A 19,928-nucleotide genomic window follows, 5' to 3' on the forward strand; every position below is an offset into this window, starting at 1 on the left:
AACGAGAGCTGCTTTGGCTCTGATCTCCCGCAGACAGGATCTAACAGCAGCCCCGTCCTTTAAGTTATTGGTAACCTTTGAGCTCAGTGAGGCTCTCCTTAAAATAATCGGATGGGTACCAGTTGGATAACTGGCAGAAAAACCAAAGGAAACATCTCTTGAATCTATAGAATTTTTTTTAAAAGCACCTCTATAAGAAATAGCTCAAATTTATAAATCTAAAGAAAAACAAGTGAGTTTCCCTTTTTGCTTACATAGCTTGTTCATTTATCCATATATTACTGCATTCAAAATAAATAAACATCTATATTTTTTTTTAATTAGCAACTATAGCAAAATACCCAAAGTGTGACAGACTGCTAACAGGGAAATAAAAAAAAAGCTCACATTTTTTTTTTTGTGCATTTAGTGCCATATGCTGATCTTTTGAACACTTAAGTTTTCAAAAAATACATTTTAAGGTGAAATGATATAAAAATTACAGTAACCATGGTTGCCTTTGTACTCAAATAAATCATTGGTCGCACGCAAGTCTAGATTATCTTTTCCTGTGAGAATCAAAGTTTTGAAGTCTGAGACAGGGAGGGAAGAACAAAAGTCCTCTTCATTTTCCCCCTTAAAGTTAGTCATTGATTTCCCCCAGGCTTCTCTCTGAAGGCCACTGTGCAGGGAGCCGAGCCTTGGAACTAAGGCTGGGGTGTTAGTAGAGCTGAATCTGCAGCCTCATCCTGAGAGCCTCCCCAAGCTCCCCCAGGAGGTAGTCATCCTCGTTGCTATCTTCCAGTTTCTTGAGCTCCTTCTTCTTGTAGAGAGGGACGCTCGTGATTTCCAGTGTGTAGGTGCCAGGCACCAGCTTCCTCTTGGCTGTGTGCAGGTAGCTGAGGCCCTGCCGCTGGTGGATTCGAAAGAAGCCGTCATCATTCCCTTGGGAGATGACGTACCGGATGTGGTTGTTGAGGGGCTCGATGGCGGGCATGAGTTCCAGGATGTGCTCCTTGGAGCCAAAGCCAGAGAGGTTGAACTTTATCTGCACGGGGCTGTCCATGTCCACGCTCTCCAGGCTCACCTCTTCACCCTAGAGAAAGCAGGAAAACATGAAGGAAGAGCTCCAATGGACAAGCTGAGACTCCCCATTTCTTTACTCTCCCTCCAGGGAGCCTCGTGGGGGAGGCAATGGCAACTAGCAATTAGCTGGGAGCAAGGTCAGGGTTAGGGCATGGCACTGGCTGTCTCCACAACGAACTTTACTAGACCTTTTTTTTTTTTTTTTTTTTTTTTTTTGCCTTTTGGGTCACACCCAGCAATGCAAAGGGGTTACTCCTGGCTTTGCACTCAGGAGACTCCTAGCAGTGCTCAAGGGACCATATGGGATGCTGGGAATCAAACCCAGTTGGCCAGGTGCAAGGCAAACGTCCTACCCACTGTACTATTGCTCCAGCCCATTTTACTAGACCTTAGCAAGATCATTCAAGCTACCCGCTGAGGGAGCAGGGATGGCTCATTGGACTGGAGTGCATGCTTTGCAGGAGGCCTGGGTTCAATTCCCTGCACCACCTGGTTCCCTGAAGCATGCTGGAGTGATCCCTGGGAAACAGAGCAGGAATAGCTCCTGAGTACCTCAAGGTGTGGCCAAAAAGAACCAAAGGGAAAAAAATTACAGACTGAGCCCAAAGAGAATATTCTCCATTTTGAGTATTTCTGATGAGCATATGAAATATTATCCTTAATGATTATTATAATAAACATAGTATTATGTAATTAATATAAATATTTAATATACTCTAAGTCATTTCACTATATATAATATTTATGCTATATAATAATTATGTTAGTAATAACAAATGCACTATTAGTGACAGATAATACTTATAATGTTAAATAAAATTTAGGAAATGACCATCACTGTCACTGTCACTGTCCTCCCATTGTTCATCAATTTGCTTGAGCGGGCCCAGTAACATTGTGAGACTTGTTACTGTGTTTGGCATATCGAATATGTCATGGGGAGCTTGCCAGGCTTTGCCATGCGGGTGAGATAATCTCAGTAGCTTGCTGGGCTCTCTGAGGGGGCGGAGAAATCGAACTTGGGTTGGCTGTGTTGGCCGTGTGCAAGGCAAAATGCCCTACCTGCTGTGCTATTGCTCCAGCCTGGAAATGACGATAATCTTTTTTTTTTTTTTTTGCTGACGTCAAAATGAGAAGTGCAGATGTGGTCTGACTGCAGGGATTGTCCCCAGAGGAATTTTTACCCCGAAACTGTGGGCATGACTTTATTTATTTATTGAATCACTCTGAATTACAAAGCTACAAAGTCACTCATGATTGGGCTTCAGGCATACAGTGGTCCATTGCCAGTATCCTTTTACCAAGAGTCTACTTCCCTCCACCAATGTCTTCTTTCCCTCCCACCCTCCAGCCTTTCTCTGTGGCCACAGATGGTGGATTGAGGCTGTTTCTTAGAGCCCTAAATGCTGTGAGTCCAGGGGCTCTTGTTTGAATCAGTTTTGAGTAATGCCTGCAGGGATTTCTGAAATGCTCACAGAAAATCAGCGTCTCTCGGTCAGAGGGATGGGAGGCTAGGGGTGGGTGGAGGGATCCTGTGGCACTGGTGGAGAAAAGGTGACACTGGTGGTGAGATTTGTGTTGGGGCCCTGGACTCCTGAAACTCAACTGTGGTGATTTAAATCATGATGTCCTAATACTTAACTGAAAGGAAAAGAATGCTCCTTCAGTTAAGAAAGGCAAGAGGGAGAGACTTTGCGTGGGCACCTGCTAAATATCAGGCCATGGTAGCTCAGAAGTGTGCTTGGGTGTTCAGATAGCAGCAAGTTAAGTGCCACGATGGGAAGGTGGGCTATAAGCAGACATTCAGGGTTGGCAGTCTAGAATGGAAGCCTCAACTCTCACATGTAAGCATCTGTCTGTCCAAAGCAAATGGAACACTGGCCTACTGATACTCAAAAAGAAAAAGAGAACAAGAAACTTTTTTTGGCTAGTGAGGTCTCTTTTATTAGAGGAAAAGTTTTTGAGGCCCAGGAAACCAAAGCCAGCTGTCCAATTCACACAGCAAGTCAGCTGCTGACTGGGCCGTGGGTACATCTCTAGACAGCAGATGTGATCTAGTGACATGCACTGACTGTGTGTGACGGACATGCCATGCCCTGCTCCAGGAATGCTCCTGTCGATCTCTGCAGAGGTAGATTTTTTTTGTTGTTCCAATTTTCACAGGTGTAGAAACAGAGGCAGAAAGAGGTGAAGCAATCGCCACTGGCTCAGATGAGCCTCATCCATGAGCGACTCTGCTGAAAAACTCAGATATACGGGTTTTGTGACTGGAATCTTTAGGTTCACACTGAGTCGGGAATGAGAGACCTCCTCCCAACTATCTGTTCTTCCGGAAGCCTGGGAGTCATGCCCACAAATTGCCTCTGGTGCCATATAAGCTCATTAATGGCCATGATCCAGAGACTCAAAAATAAATCTCAGAAAAGAGCAACAAAGTGCAGAGATGCCTTTAAACACCCAAAATTAACTCCAGCTGTATCACCTATTTAAAATTTTAGAAATGCTGGAGTAGCACAGCACATTTGATGAGGTGTAAAGTAGAAGGCAACCAATCTTGATTTTTTTAAAAAGTGTATGTATATACACATATATGTAAATTAGCACACAAGGCTCTACCTGTAACAACATTTGTAGTCTCTTATACAAGGGTCTAATGACTCCATGGTGAAATACAATAATATTCACACACTTTCCTCTAAGGAAATTTTTTGGGGTCATTTTTAGCAGATTATTCATAACAAGCAATACAAAAGAAATTATTTAGGTCCTGCTTGGGGCCTGGCTTTGGAGTGTGGAAAAATTCGAAATATCGTGGTGGGATTGCAACATTAAATGTAATAAATTATTGTGAACAACTTTATAAAACTAAAATAAAATTTCTTCAAAAAAAAAGGAAAAAAGGAAGAGGTGAAGCAGGTCTGTAAGCTAAAAGGGAAAGGTCTATGGAAAGGTCTGTAAGCTAAAAGGACCAGGAACAAGGTCCAGCCCTGGCAGGTTGCAGCCCACACCAAAAACCTCTGTGCTCACTGTCCAGTCTGAGAAGGAATGCCAAGGGCAGGCCTCCAGTTCCGTACAGAATCTGGTCATTAGAGAGCATTTTTATGGGAGGGATCCCTTTTTATAAGTGACATGAATGTCAGACTAAGTTGGGTTATCTACTGAAAATTAACATCAGTCTAATGAAACCTAAATTGGACAAATTCAAAATAATTTTGCATTTTGGGTCTTTGGGATGTGACTCAGTCATGGAGCACAAGTCCCGCATGTGTGAAGTCCTGGGTCTGACTTCTGGCATTGCATAAACAAAACAAACAAAATAGCTTTGCTTCTGGAACTATTTCAAAATAATCATTGCCTTTGTGGGGTCTCATGGGATGGGGGGTGGAATCAGCCCTGCTCTCTGCTCCCCGCCCTGACAAGGCCCCGAGTTGCCACCCACAAACACCTCTTCTGGCTCCTGAACGACCATGATCCCAGAGGCACACAAACCAATCTCAGAAACTGGTGGCTTTTGGCAGTAATCCCTCCAGACTTATTACTAGAATATCAGATATCCAAAATCGCATGGCCACAATAGTGGCCGTGCAATATCATATGTTCTTCATAATCAGCAATAGAAAACAAATTATCTAATGATGTCTTTTTGGAAGGTCTGATTGTTGGGGCAATGGTGGGTCTTTTGTTGTAATATTGAATGTGATAAATGTAGAGAGAGAGTAAACTGGAAATCTGCTGCACAGGCAGGGGGAGGGGTGGGAGGGGGTATACTGGGGTTCTTGGTGGTGAAAAAAGTGCACTGGTGAAGGGATGGTTGTTTGATCATTGTATGACCAACTGAGACTTAAAATTGAAAGGCTTTGTGACTGTTCTCATGGTGATTCAATAAATAAAAAATTAAAAAAAAATCATTGCCTTGATAGACATCTTACTGCCTTTTTGAAAAATTCAAGGTGGAAACAAATCAAAATGTTGAATCTTAATGTCTTTTCCTCTAGTCCTTGGGTTTTGAGGGAGTTCACTCTAATTTACCTGTCTTTACCATATCTGTGAACATTAGTTCAGTGAATGAACTTCAAGAGAAGCTTTTACTTCACTGAGCCAGAAAACTATACAAAGGTTTATTATTTGACACCTGAGACTCCATGAGGCTAAAACTGTGACAAAAGGAGGGTGGTCACTCACAGCAGAGGGCTCGGGGGTCTGGACACTTCTCTTCTGCCTGCTGTCTTTCTTAGTGTAGCCATTGATCTTGCACTCGTAGCACGCTTCTGGGGACAGAGCATTTTCCTCGTCGACCTCTGTGTCCAGCGGCGGCAGGTACTGCCCTTTGTTAAATCCCATGCCTGAGACACAGTGGCTGTTTGCAATGAGAAGCAAGGTGGGGTTAGTCAGTGTCACTACCCATGACTATGGTTTTCCACAGAAGTAAGAAAACGACAATGCAACCTGAAAGCTCATACATATTTGAAAAAAAAAAAGATTGTTAACTTTTACCTTCTATATATAAAATCAGATTTTACCCAATTTTGAATAGTAAAGTTCTTCTGGGTGAGCCCCAGAGAACCCTAATTTTCAATGCTCAATGTTTTTTGGCTAGATCTAGTGAGGTTTGTTTGTTTGTTATTTTGCTTTTTGGGTCACACCTGGCAATGCATAGGCATTTTTTGGGGGGGTCACACCCAGCAATGCTCAGGGGTTACTCCTGGCTCTGTACTAAGGAATTACTCCTGGCAGTGCTCGAGGGACCATATGGAATGCCAGCCCCCAATGCATAGGCATTACTCCTGGCTCATGCACTCAGGAATTATTCCTGGTGGTGCTCAGGGGACAATATGGGATGTTGGTAATCGAACCTAGGTTGGTCACATGCAAGACAAACACCCTACCCTCTGTGCTATCACTCCAGCCCCCTTTCAATGCTAAATGAACTTAGTGAGAAGTGTAATGAATAAGTTTGTAAAAACAAAGACAAATTTCCGGAGAAAAGGTGAGGGAAGTTCCATAGCCCCATTAGCCCGAAGCCTGTGTTTGCTGCTCATGACAAGGCCCTCTCTGCTTTCATAGTGAGATTTTTGAAAGCTTACTGCAGCTTATTACAGAGTCCATGGCTGGCTCAAGTAAACCTGGTCTGGACGAGTTTTTCTTTTAGTATTATTATGTTCCCAGGTTGAATACATGGGACTCCCTGATCCTGTCTGCTGTGGTCAGGTGCCAGCTACCCTGCTGGCAGGATCCAGGTGGCAGGACACAGCAAATGGGTCTGAGCCCCTGCCCTCAGCTGGTGGGACCCAACCCATCTTGGGGAGATGGTATCAGATCAATGGAGCATGATGAGTAAGAAGGTGCAGGGCAGACTCCTTCCTTGGAACATACTGGACTCACTCTGCCAAAATTCATACAAACATCAGAGGTGTAACTGTATGCACTTGTACCTTGCACCCCAGGCATCTATGCCAGCATAGGAGCTGTGATTTTTTATAGGGGCCACTCACAATGATGCTGCCAATGGTGGTGGTACCAGGAGGTGAACTCCAGGCTGCTGGACAGGTTAAACATGTTGTTCAAGCACTTGAGTGATTTCTCCAGTCCTTTGACCTGCAGCTTTAATATTCATTTTTCAACGGCCTCGAGGCGCTGATGGAATCAACTCAGGCCACTCGAGAGAGCAATATGTGTGCAAGTTCAAGCCTCTGATCACCATGATAGGTGATGCTATAGGAAGTGCCTGATGGAGGTGTCAACTGGGTTCTACATCCCACATCTCTAAGTACTCTCATCCATGCTCAGGTTTTGAACACAGGGAGTGGGGGGTGCTCCTGGTGCCAGGGGCCAGCAGCTTAAATTCGGGAAGGGGAGGAATGACAGGGAGACAGGGGGTGGGGGGATGAGAGGGGTGGAGCCTTACCCCTGGCCCACTCTGTAGTAGCCTGGAGGGCAGCCACAGAGGTAACCCCCTTCTGTGTTGGAGCAGCCGTAATTGCACGGATTCTTGGAGGATGAGCACTCGTTCACATCGTGGCAGGCACTGGAGAACTGGTCGAAGGAGAAGCCTGAGGGGCAAGCGCACTTGTAGCTGCCCAGGGTATTGTAGCAGGAGGCAGAGCCGCAGGCATTGGGGTTGGAGCATTCATTCTCATCTGCCAGCACAAGGAGGCAATGGTATTGTAAACCACAGAATCTAGAAAAAGATATGTGCGCGCATGCAAGGACGCGTGCACGCGCGCACGCACACACACACACACACACACACACACAAGCTCACACATGTGAGGGGGGCCCCATTAGAGGAGCCTAAGTCTCAAAGTGGTACTTTTATGGGAAAATGCTTATAGGAAAATAACTCTAGAATCATATTTTTAAAATGTTTACCCTTGTTGGCTGACTTGCAAAGCCTATGAAATAAAAGAAAAAAAACCCACAACAAATGAAAGAAAAAATAAACCCACAACAAATCTCCCTAAATTATGCCTTTTAAACAAATCAGACCTCTCTTTTTTCCCCTATTCCTTTTGTTTCTGAATTCACTGGCAGTCCCCTTAGGACAAGGATTTGCAGTCTACCTAGAGAATAAGTCCTCTATTCTTTTCACAGAGTTCTATTTCAAAAATATCTATACCTCGGACAAAGTTCTCAGAGATAGAAAGCAGACTGCTGGTTGCTAGGGACTGTGAGGAGGGAGAAACAGAGAATGACTGCAATGGGTGTAGGATTTCTTCTAGTGGGGTGATACACTGCTTTATCCTCTTCATGACTGGCCTATAAAGAACCTGAGAGAGTGCAGGAGAACGTAAGTAACACCCTCAGTGCTAGGCTGTGCCTGCAGTTTTTACAACTTCGAAACTAGATCATGCCTTTAGGCCTTTAGCTGTGGAGATTACAACTTTGCTTTCACTGTCCAGTTGCTTTTTTGGCATGTGGATCAGCTCCTGGGATTCATCATAATCCGAATTCCACCCTGAGCATGAACCGTATCTGCCCCATGGAACTTTATCAAATGCCCATGACCCCATGCAGGAGCGCAGCGTGCATTTCATGGAGAAGGCAGGGCCAGCTGCAGCCCCCTCCCCCCAGCCCCCTGGGGCCTTTGAGACTGACAAGCAGATAGAGGCTCTGGGAAGAGGCTCAGAAATTAAACTTCACAAACTAGGGAACAAGGGTTACTGAAAGGGCAATTATGCTTAGACACATGTCTGAACCATGATTCTAGCTTCAGAATTAAGGCAGAGCCCCAAATCAGATTTCTGATTATAGATATGGAATTCACTGGATATGAAATCTGCCACAATTAGCAGAGGGATACAAATTTTTAGTCTTCATTTCACAAGGGGGCGGGGAGAGTGTTCACAAATCTTTACATTTTATTTTTAAGAAAACCAAGTTCTAGCAGCAAATTTTGAACTTGTTTTTGTTTTAGGGCCTTACGGCCACACCTGGCTCTGCACTCTGGGACCACTCCTGAAGAGCTGGGGATGAATCTAGTTGATCTCCTGTAAGGCAAATGCCAGATCTGTTGTACTATCTCTCTGGCCCTGCATGCAGCAAATTCTTAATTTCTGTTTTATTTTATGAACGGAAGACTTTGAAATTTCTGCCCCTAACGTTCATATTGTTTTATAATTAAATATGACATTCACATGCAGAGTATCTATCCTAAAAGTGAATGTAAATTAGATTATAATTGAACAAAATGATCCTGCTTGTATATAGTATTAGACATTGTGTTGAGTGATAAATAAGCAGGCAAAACCAATCAAATGAATAAATTGTTTTTAAACACTCCACTCAAAAGAATCTTAAATTATATATTACTTCGGAAGCACCATAGTATACTTTATATTTAAATGTTATAAACATACATCCTAGTATAACTTTATAGATTTGGATACTCTCAGTTTTAAAATAGGTTCTTGCCTGAGATATACTCTGGGCTGACTCAAATCCCACTTAGGTCTGTCTTATTTATTTTGAAAGGCTATAAAAGTTACTAATACTCAACGGATAATGCATCTTATATTGTGACATAATTTTTCTTAATCCACAAATGTTAATACTACTCATTTTTAATTCAGATGGTCTATTGCTTACAAATACTTGAGTATGTTACCTATATCTGTGGACTCTCTGTAGCAGAGTGTGAAAGTTTTTGTGTTAACTGGTTTGAAATCTTTTTTTTGGAGTGGGGGTGTGGTCATACCCAGCAAAACTCAGGAGTTACTCCTGGTTCTGTGCTCAGGGATTACTCCTGGTGAAGCTTAGGGGTGCATATGGCGCGCCTTACCTGCTGTGTTCTCTCCAGCACACTTATTTTATTTTGGGGTTTGAAATTTACTTAAGTGTTCATTTAAATTAGAAGTTTTTTTTAAAAAAAGTAGTTATACAAAGAACCATCATTTTTCTTTAATTGGCAGCAGTATTAGTGACATTGCAAGTTTATGATTCAATATTTCTTATCAGATGCACTGACTCTGTTTCGATCATTCACTAGGCAAGAAGGATCAGTCTGTGTAACACTTTACTCTCTCAATTTCTTTTTCATGACTTGCCTGTGCAATTACTGCTTCCCCATCCTCCCGACCTTTGTGTGTGCATTTGTGATGGTATCCCCAATCTGTGTGTGCATTTGTGGTGGGACACTTATTTTGGGCCTTTGAAAAGGCCAGAGCATATTTTTCCAAGATCAGCACACTTATTTGAAATTTGATTTTGATTTTCTTCTCAATTTCACCAAACTATCACTCAGAAATTTCATTTGAAGATCAGTCAGGCGTCCTCTGGGATTCTGGGACACTCACCATCCCTGAGCCTCTTCCTATTTGTCTGCAAGGCTGTGCCGGGTCTTCTTCCTCCCCCAGGTCAGTCAGGGCTCGAACCCGCGACTTGGCTTTCTCTGTGTATGCGCCCCAGGTGACCTCTAGGACCCTGAGATGCTCACCATCCCTGAACCTCTTCATGTTTGTCTGCAAGGCTGTGCCTGGGCTTCTTCCACCTGCAGGTTGTACCGCCCCCCCACCAGGTACCAGAAGAGGATGCGGGCTCTTCAGAAGTGGGCATGGCCTCTGTGTAAGTGGGTGTGGCCTAATTTTGGGCTGGGGGATGCAAACATGACCACTGGTAGTTTACTCATACTCAGAAATCTTGTGTAATATCTCAGTCTCCATACCTTTACACCAACATGAAAAAACAATGCAAATCCCCACCATGAGGGGAGGATGATGAAAAGAGACCAGAAGCCTCAGTAGGTGCTACTCACCTAAGGGACCTCTCTGAGACAGAATTCAGATATGAAGTAATGAAGATGTTCAATGAACTCAATTAAACAGCGAGACAGATATCCAGTAAACTAAATGAGGACATGAGAAAAACAATTGAGAAATTACGGGAAGAAATAAGAGCAGAAATTGGAAAGCTACGCACAGAAATGTCACAAATAAAAGATTCCATAGATGAAATAAAAAACTCAGTCTGTGCTCTCAACAGTAGAATGGCCACAGCTGAAGACAAAATCAGTGAGCTGGAAGATCAGCTGCACCAAGCCTACAGCAACAGCAAACAATGGCAAGAGACCTCTAGAGCAAATCAGGGTCCTAGGAGATGATTCTAAGAGGAACAACATTAGAATAATTGGAGTACCAGAAGCTCAGTGAAACAATCCCAATGAAAAAGCCACGGTTAAACAAATCATTGCTGAAAAGTTCCCAGAGCTGGACAATGCAGTCATTTAGATTTAAGGAGACCGAAGGGTGCCAGCTAAAAGAGACCCTAACAAAAACACTCCAAGACATATCGCAGTTAAAATCATGGATGCCTCGGATAGAGACACAATACTGCGAGCAGCAAGGTCAAAGAAGGAAATCACATACAAAGGAGCACCTCTCAGATTCACAGTAGACCTATCAGGGGAAACCCTCCAAGCCTGAAGGCAATGGTGGGATATCGTAAAAAAAAACTCACTGAAATGAACGCTTCACCAAGAATACTTTATCCAGCTAAACTCTCACTCAAACTTGATGGAACGGTACACTATTTTCTGGAAAAACAGCAGCTCAGGAACTTCATACACTCACAACCAAACCTAAAAGAAAGGCTAAAGGGGCTACTATAAGACAAGACATCCCCTACAAGCACAACAAATTCTTACAGAAAGATGACACAAAATCCCATAACAATAATCTCTCTGAACATCAATGGTCTAAATTCACCAATTAAGAGACACAAAGTGGCAAAACGTTTTCGGAGACAGGACCCAACATTCTGATGCCTACAAGAAACTCATCTCAACAGTCAGAGCAAACAAAGATTCAAAGTTAAAGGGTGGAAAACAATTCTGCAAGCACACAGTTCCCTCAAAAAAGCTGGGGTGGCCATACTAGTATCCGACAACATAAATTTAAGATCGAAAAAGATTAGAAGGGACATCGAAGGCCATTTTCTATTTACTAAGGGATACCTACAACAGCAAGAAATCACACTCTTAAATGCATACACACCTAATGAGGGAATGGCTAAATATTTAAAACAACTGCTAAGAGATTTTAAGGAGGATATTGGTAGCAACACAATAGTAGCCAGAGACTTCAACATCGCCTTATCACCTGTGGATAGATCAACAAGAACAAAACTCAGCAATGAAACATTCGCTTCGAAGGAACAAATAGAAGAGAGGGAACTTATAGACCTCTACAGGGCTTTACACTACAAAAGAAAGAATACACATTCTTCTCCAGTGCACAAGGAACATTTTCCAAAATAGACCAGGTGCTAGGCCACAAAACATACCTCAACAGAATCAGGAAGATAGAAATAGTATCAACAATCTTTTCAGAACATGATGCACTAAAGATAGAAGTGAATCACACACAGACATGGAAAACCAAATCAAACACCTGGAAATTAAACAACTCAATGTTGAACAATGAGTGGGTCAGGAAGGAAGTCAAGGGCAAAATCAAAAGATACCTGGAAACAAATGAGAATTAAGACACGAGCTACCAGTACCAGTGGGAAGCAGCCAAAGCTGAGTTAAGGGGAAAATTTATAGCTCTGCAAGCATTTCTCAGGAAGGAAGAAAGGGCTCACATAAACAACTTGACTTCACAGCTCAAGATCTTAGAAAAGGACCAACAAAAGTAGCCCAAACAAGGCAGAAAGAAAGAGATCATAATACTTAGAGCAGAAATCAACAACATGGAAACCCAATAAGCAATCCGAAAGATCAATGAAACCAAGAGCTGGATCTTTGAGAAAATAAACAAGATAGGTAAACCACTAGTAACACTCACAAATAAAGCGACTTTCTATCATTCTTATCACTGCTAGAATGGGGCTGCATGTCCATGTATTCTAATTTGAAAACACTTCTGGCTAGAAATTGGGAACAGAACTGGCTACAACCAGGTCCTACCTCTACCCGACAACACTTAATCTCCTGGTTTTAGCTCTGAAACTGGGGAACACAGATTGATGGTCCTACCCTCACTGTAATGACTGGAATAGCTTTTAACTCATTAAATTTCAATGAGGGGTATGGCTGTATTCCTTCTCTACTCCAAGTCTAAAAACACTAAATTACCGACAGAAAGCTAGTGACATTTAGCAAATGAAGATTATACTCTTAGCATTAACTTCAGAAACGTACACCTAGTCTGCTGAAAATTAGAAATATGAAAGTGTTAGTTACCATTTTAGGGACTTATAATAGTTTTTCTATTAGAGGAATTTCAAACATACACAAGTGTACAGACTAGTGTGAAGACCCTCTTGTACCCATCTTAGACTCTGTTTATTTATCTACTAGGTTTCAAAGTCTTCACCAAGATCCCCCTCTCCACTCTGATTTCTGGTTGACTTGAAAATACTGGAAGGGAAGCAAAGCAGACAGTAGAATGAACAGGAACTCACCAACACACTGATTCCACTGGTAATGCTGCACATAGCCCTGAGGGCAGCCACATCTGTAGCCTCCCAAGATGTTCTGGCAGCCATGCTGGCACCTATGGTTCCCATCACATTCATCCACATCTGCAGAGATAGCACCAATAAGAGCTTTATGCCTCCATCCCCTGCTGGACTCACATGTAATTTTACCATATGATGGGAAAATATAATTAGGGAAACACAGACAAGCAAGGCCCATGGAAGGGCTGTGATGTGTCCAAGACACATGGTTATTAATGAGGGGTGGTACAAAGGATAATTCTTTGCACCTCACTCTCAGTTGTCCACCTAACCAGGCCATGTCCATTCTCCAAATAGCCTTTTAATTTTTGCAAATCAACCATAACAACCACAAGCACTGTGCATTTTGAATGCATTAACTGCACATGGTGTGATTTACTTGGTGGGCTGTATAAATACATTTGCAATACTCTAGCTGATTCAAAAGTGATTGACATGAAGTCTTGGGAAGCACAAATACTCAGAGATACCTAAAAAATATAAATTACTTTACATGAAATAAATTTTCACTGTCCAATATTAAGTAGATGCAATTTTTGAGAGTTTGGTGTTATTTTTAGACATAATATGGTGTTAATACACATATGGAATAATTTCTTTGTTCATACATGCATACTATTTTGGAATGACAACTGAGGCTTTGAAAAACTACTCATAAAGAGAAATAAAATTGGCATGTCTGCTGTGTGTGCAATAAATGTGTATGGATAACTAATAAATGGCATCTTATGTGGATGGTCACAAGCTGGACTCACACGTGGTAAACAGCTGCACATTCAGAGTACTTTCGAAGTCTTAATGGCTTCAAATATGAAATAGTATACCAAGAATTTTTAAAATTACAATTTTCTTGGCTGAAAATGAGATACATATACAATTGCATAATTCTTATAAAGAACTTATTAAAAACTTTGAATCTATTTTTAGAATTAAAGATCATATATTTTCTAAGAATAAAGAAGGCTGACTTCCAAATCAATAAAAATAGAAATAGTTCATAAAAATGTAAAGGAGATATATAGAGTTTTTAATTCCCTGGCTTGGTGGTTTGTAGCAGTTACCAAAGCTAATCTATTTGTTTTTTTGCAGGAGCACTTGCAGTGGTGAGCACTGATGAGCAACAGATTTTATTGGCCACAAGGACATTCTTATTTGATTTCCATTTAAGTGTTCCTGTGAACTTTGTAGGAAATAGCTATTGCAGGAGAGATTTTATAGGAAATTCCCATTGTAATAAAAACGGGAGATAGGAGTTCTCAGACCACATAAAATGGAAAGTTGTCATTTTTCCTAGTGCACACTCTGTTAATTTATCTAATTCTCTATGATTACTTCTGCTTTTTTACTTCACTTTACATACTCAGGTAGTGTGGAGCATAAGCCTAGTGTGTATTTCTGCTATGCTTATATACTACTCTACCGAATTAAGAAAGTTTTTCAGTTTTAATTCTTTCCAAGTCAATGATTATGTAAGCAGTTTTGTTATTTTAAAAGCTAATTTGTAATTCGCAAAAATTTCTGTTTCATCACATTGAAATTTCTTCTCCCCCCTCAAAATGACATATAAAAGTTTACAAACATGAAATAATTTTCTGATGTGAATTCTGTTAAATACTCTTTTGGGTAGTAGTCGTAATTTCTCATTAATGATCAAAAAGCTAGAGCAATAGCACAGCGGTAGGGCGTTTGCCTTGCGCACAGCCAGCCCAGCAGAGGCGGATTCGATTCCTATGCCCCTCTCGGAGAGCCTGGCAAGCTACTGAGAGTATCTAGCCTGCATGGCAAAGCCTGGCAAGCTACCCGTGACGTAGTCAATATGCCAAACACAGTAACAACAAGTCTCAAAAATGGAGATGTTACTGGGCCTGCTAGAGTAAATCGATGAGCAATGGGAGGACAGTGTTTGTGTTTTGATCAAAAAGCTAAGAGTTTATGGGGGACAAGGAGATAGATTGTTGGACATGGATATGTCCAGCCTGGCTTGCATATCACTGGAAGTCGCCCTCAAGAACTATTTGGGAACCCCAACCCCACCAAAAAAGATAAGAAACTATTGTATGTCACTACAGAATGTTGAGCAAATAAACTCACCCTCACAATTCAATCCAGTGGCATCAAGAGAGAACCCTCTCTGACATTCACAGCTGAAACTTCCAGGAGTGTTCTGACAGATTCCCTTGGCTCCACAGAGTGAAGGCTGAGAACCACATTCATTGTTGTCTAGCAGAGATGAAAAAGGAGAGGATCACATTTCCCAGCTATTACATGACTGAAATTTCACTACATGAAGTAAAAGGGGAGTATAAAAACCTAAATTTCATGGTGTAAAAAAGAGGATCTTAGGGAAACATGTTTGAGGATTCACTGTCCCATTAAAGGGAAAAGTGGTAAGAAAGAGATTATTTCAAGATATTTTAGAGAATATTTTGGGTTGACTGAGGACATGACTTTAGATAATGGAGACTGAAAGTCTCATAACATATGTGTGTTTGTAACATAAAAAACCTCAGCATGTTCATTTGCATGTTCTAAATTTCAGTGAGCCTTTAATCATATTTTATCTGAACACACATGGTTATATTTAAAGGCAATGCTTGAAATAAGTCCATTGTATAAGTGTTTGGATTATATTGGCACTTTTCCCTCTGAATATTTTTCCTCAGCATAGAAAAAAAATAACTATGCTATTGCAGAAACATGTTAGATTACTAACCATACGGTTGGGTCTTACACAGAAGTTCTGATACTCTTGTACTATTTGAAGAACAATTTTTTTATGCATCTACCCAAAATTTGTGAATTTCCCACTTTGATTTTGGCTTACCAATACAAGCAGTGTGATGCTGTGTGAAGCCAGGTGGACATTTACAGGTAAATCCTCCAAGGGTGTTGACACAGAGGAACTGGCAATTGTGTTGCTTGGTCTGACATTCATCAAGATCTTTGGGGAAAAAGAAACCATCACAGATCAGTTTTCAGGCATGCACCTTGTCTCAGGACCACAGTGTGGATACAAGTCCTATTGGAGTATTCTGCCAAGATTTTTTTTGTCCTTTTTTAAAAAATAGAATCACCATGAGATACAGATTTATGAAGCTATACAAGGTTAGGTTTCAATCATACAGTGCTCCAAAACTCATCCTTTCACCAGTGCACATTTCCCACCACCAATGTCCCAGGTTTCTCTTCTACCCTCCCCCAGCCTGTCTCTATGGCAGGCACTTTCCTTTCTCTCTCTCTCTCTCTCTCTCTCTCTCTCTCTCTCTCTCCCCCCCCCCCTCTCTCCCTAGATTTTTGCTGGCAGAGACTTCCATAGTCATGTGGAATCAGTTTCTTTTCACATACTTATGCAATATGAATATTTTCTGCTATTCAAATAGGATGGCTAATAGAGTTTTCTTAGAATAAGAAAAGAATCAGTGTTCTGATGAACTGTAATTAAAGCTAATAGTCAAAGGTTTTAGTTCTTGTATTAAATGGAATTTATTATGGATGATTATTTATTCTTAATAAAAGAGGGTTTAAGTAAATATTAATAACATGGAAACAGACTGAATTGAACTAGACTCTTAGAATCAAATTCTTAGTATCCAGATGAAAAGTGGAAATATCAGGGGAAGTAAAAATCCATGATTTCTGTCTTATATTCTACTAATATCTTGATTCCAGTAATAAAAATCTTAGGATTTTATTTTTTTGCATTTGGACTTAATAAGATAAAATAGATTTAAATACATTTATAAGCCAATATAAGTAGTAGCACTGTCCTTTAGCACTGCCCTCCTGTTGTTCATCAATTTGCTCAAGTGGGTATCGGTAATGTCTCCATTGTGAGACTTGTTGTTACTATTTTTGGCATATCGAATCGAATAAACCACGTGGAGCTTGCCAGGCTCTGCCGTGCAGGCGGGATACTTTCGGTAGCTTGCCAGGCTCTCCGAAAGGGATGGAGAAATTGAAGCCGGGTCAGCCGCGTGCAAGGCAAATGCCTTACCTGCTGTGTTATCTGCAATGTATGCAAACTTATGTTTAAAAACAATGTGCAGAATTAAATACATCCATAATGAATTTACCAAACAAGTCTACGAGAATAGAAATTCTTGTTATTATAATGTTTATTTTTGATCACTTGATCACTTGATATCCTGTTATTCCTTGATTTGCTTAAATGGGCATCAGTAACATCTCCATTCGTCCCTGTCGTGTGCTAGTGTAGCGCAATGGCATCTGCTCGTTCTAGGAACACGAAGAGCCTCAAACCGACTGTTCAGGGTCTTGACGAAGAAGTCTGAGCATCTCATAGGTGGGCGGCCACGTGATCTTTTGACGTCCCGTGGAATCCAGTCAGCAATGGCTCTAGTCCAGCTGTCGTCTCCAAATCTCATCATGTGTCCAGCCCATTTGATTTTCGATGCCTTGGAAAATGAGACAGCGTTCCTGATTCTTGAGCGTTGACAGAGGTCGAAACTCAGAATTCTTTCTCTCATTTGAGTGAACCATGATACTTCAAGCATAGCTCTTTCGATTCCTCTTTGAGAGACCCAAATAGCATTCTCATCCTATTTTCGTAGGGCCCAGGTCTCTGAGGTGTATGTTAATGCAGAAAGAACAGAGGAATGGAAGAGATGTGCCCGGAGCTGGAGGTTCTTCTTCCTCTTAGCTATTTCTTCGACGCTCTTGAAGGTGTTCCAAGCTGCTCTCTTCCTCCTACGCAGCTCAGGTGCCAAGTCATTCGTCATGTTGACTTCTCAACCTAGGTACACATAACTGTTGCATTCGGAGATGGTCGTTCTGTTGAGAGCAAATGGAACGTCAGGAAGAAGACTGTTTCTCATGAACATTGTCTTTGTGAGATTCAGCTGTAATCTGTCCTTTCCACACTCACAGTAGGAAGTTGTCAGCATTTGTGCCATTTGGCTGATGTCTGGTGTTATTAGAACAATGTCATCAGCAAAGTGAAGGTGGTGTAGTTGCCGACCGTCTATCTTCACTCCCATTCCTTCCCATTCCAGTCGTAGCATGACGTTCTCGAGGGTGGCACTGAAGAGTTTCGGTGAAATAGTATCACCTTGCCAAATCCCTCTCTTGACATCGATGATCACTTCTTTGTAGAATGGTGAGATCCTGGTAGTAAATCCATAATACAGCTCACGGAGGATCCTGATGTACTGAGTTTGAACTCCTTGATTGACTAGGGCTTCGATGACTGCTTCTGTCTCAACAGAATCAAAGGCCTTCTTTAAATCAATGAACGTTAGACAGAGCGGCGTCTTGAACTCCTGAGAAACTTCAATGAGCTTGGTTATCATGTGGATATAGTTGATGGTGCTGAATCTTTTTCAGAACCCGGCTTGTTCGCATGGTTGTCCTTCATCTATATAGATGACAGAAAAAAGGCAGATCAGGCGATAGTTGCCAATGTCGTGGATGTCTCCCTTCTTGTACAGTAGTACAGTCCTGCTGGTTTTTCATTGGGACGGAACTCTGCATTTAGACAGGTAGCGTGTGAAGAGCCAAGTCAGTGTATTGATGAGTACTGATGGTAGGTTCTTCAGGTATTCAGGTCTGACCTTGTCTGGGCCAGGTACTCTTCTTTACAGATGAGAGGGCGTGTCGGATTTCAGAAGGGAGAATATTGGGAACGACATATTCATCCTGTGGAATCTAGTACGTGGGCAGGTAGACGTAGCTATCAAAGAGATCTGAGTAGAAGCCATGAATAATCTTCTCCATTGCCATTCTGGAAGATGTGATAGATCCATCAGGACGTCGGAGGGCAGTCATCTTGGTCTTGTAGTTGGTGAAGGACAGGCGGGCATTACGAATGCTTTTTCCGGCTTCTGCCACATCTACCAGCACTGCTGCTCTTCTCTTTTTGAGGTCTTCCTTGATCGCTTTTCTGCACTGCTTTGCGAGCTTGGACGTTCACTTGAGGTTGCCTGAGGCATGAACCAAGCCACGTCTGCGAGTAAGCTCAAGAGCTTATTGATTTTATTGTATTTTTGATATTTCTTGAAAATAAAATCCTAGTTTCTTGAAAAGAATGCACTTCAAAATAAGCAGAAATTTCCTCAGATCATTAGCTTCTGATGGATTAAGTTTACTATAAAATTTGGTATATGGGGGCTGAAGAGATAGTACAATGGGTAAGGTATTTGCTTTGTGTACACTTGATCCAGGTTTGAACAGTGGCAGTCTGTATGGTCCCTGAGTCATGCCAGGAGTGATCACTGAGTACAGGGTCAAGAATAAGCCTTGAGCACTGCCAGGTATGGTCCAAAATCAAAAAACAAAACAAAACAAAATTGAGTGTGTGGTTATCGTTCTGGAGTTACTTTAACTATTTAATTTACTTTGACAATTATTTCTACTACAACCAAACAAAAAACCTACATGGACCAGTTCACATCCAGTCATCTATGAGAAATTTAAAAAATACAGTTTTTGAGAAACAAGTTTTAGATAACACAACAACAATAAACATCTTATTAGTTATTTTGTTTCAACTGCTTTCCTACACTAAAATGCTTTGATTTTATTTTTAAATGTGTTTGGTTCTGCTGTAAGAAGCAAACAACCGTGGCTTGGGCATGAATTCTGTCTGCCTCCCGGGATTCCCCTGTGAGCAGTTTCACATGGGCACTAAAGGCTGCACAGATGCACCCTGATTAGTTCATATTCAGCTCTGAAAGGAGAGAGAAAGCAGGGTCCCAGAGGCAGGCTGCTCACTCACCTTTGCATGTTTTCCCATCCTCTTGCAGGACGTACCCACGAGGGCAGGAGCACTGATAGCTCCCTTCCGTGTTCTTGCAGATAAAGTTGCAGGGTTTCGGGGACTGGGAACATTCATCAAGATCTATATCAATGTGACATGGGAAATAAAGTCTGGGTTAAAAAAATAATCTGAT

The 19,928-nt window shown here is 41.6% G+C and overlaps 1 protein-coding gene across 1 annotated transcript in view; it reads right to left on the reverse strand.

Moving 5' to 3' along the window:
- Positions 1-383: 383 nt before the first annotated feature.
- FBN2 (fibrillin 2) overlaps positions 384-19,928 on the reverse strand; it is a 294,085-nt gene continuing 274,540 nt past the window's right edge. The window contains exons 59-65 of the mRNA XM_056124409.1: positions 19,754-19,876; positions 15,845-15,961; positions 15,112-15,240; positions 12,964-13,083; positions 6,971-7,202; positions 5,248-5,422; positions 384-1,075 (exon numbers count right to left, since the gene is read on the reverse strand). Coding sequence (XP_055980384.1) covers positions 701-1,075; positions 5,248-5,422; positions 6,971-7,202; positions 12,964-13,083; positions 15,112-15,240; positions 15,845-15,961; positions 19,754-19,876 — 1,271 coding nt within the window. The 3' untranslated portion in view covers positions 384-700. The remainder of the gene's footprint in view (positions 1,076-5,247; positions 5,423-6,970; positions 7,203-12,963; positions 13,084-15,111; positions 15,241-15,844; positions 15,962-19,753; positions 19,877-19,928) is intronic.

Source organism: Sorex fumeus, unplaced genomic scaffold, assembly GCF_029834395.1.
Source record: "Sorex fumeus unplaced genomic scaffold, SorFum_2.1 ptg000051l, whole genome shotgun sequence".
Classification (NCBI taxonomy): Eukaryota; Metazoa; Chordata; class Mammalia; order Eulipotyphla; family Soricidae; genus Sorex; species Sorex fumeus.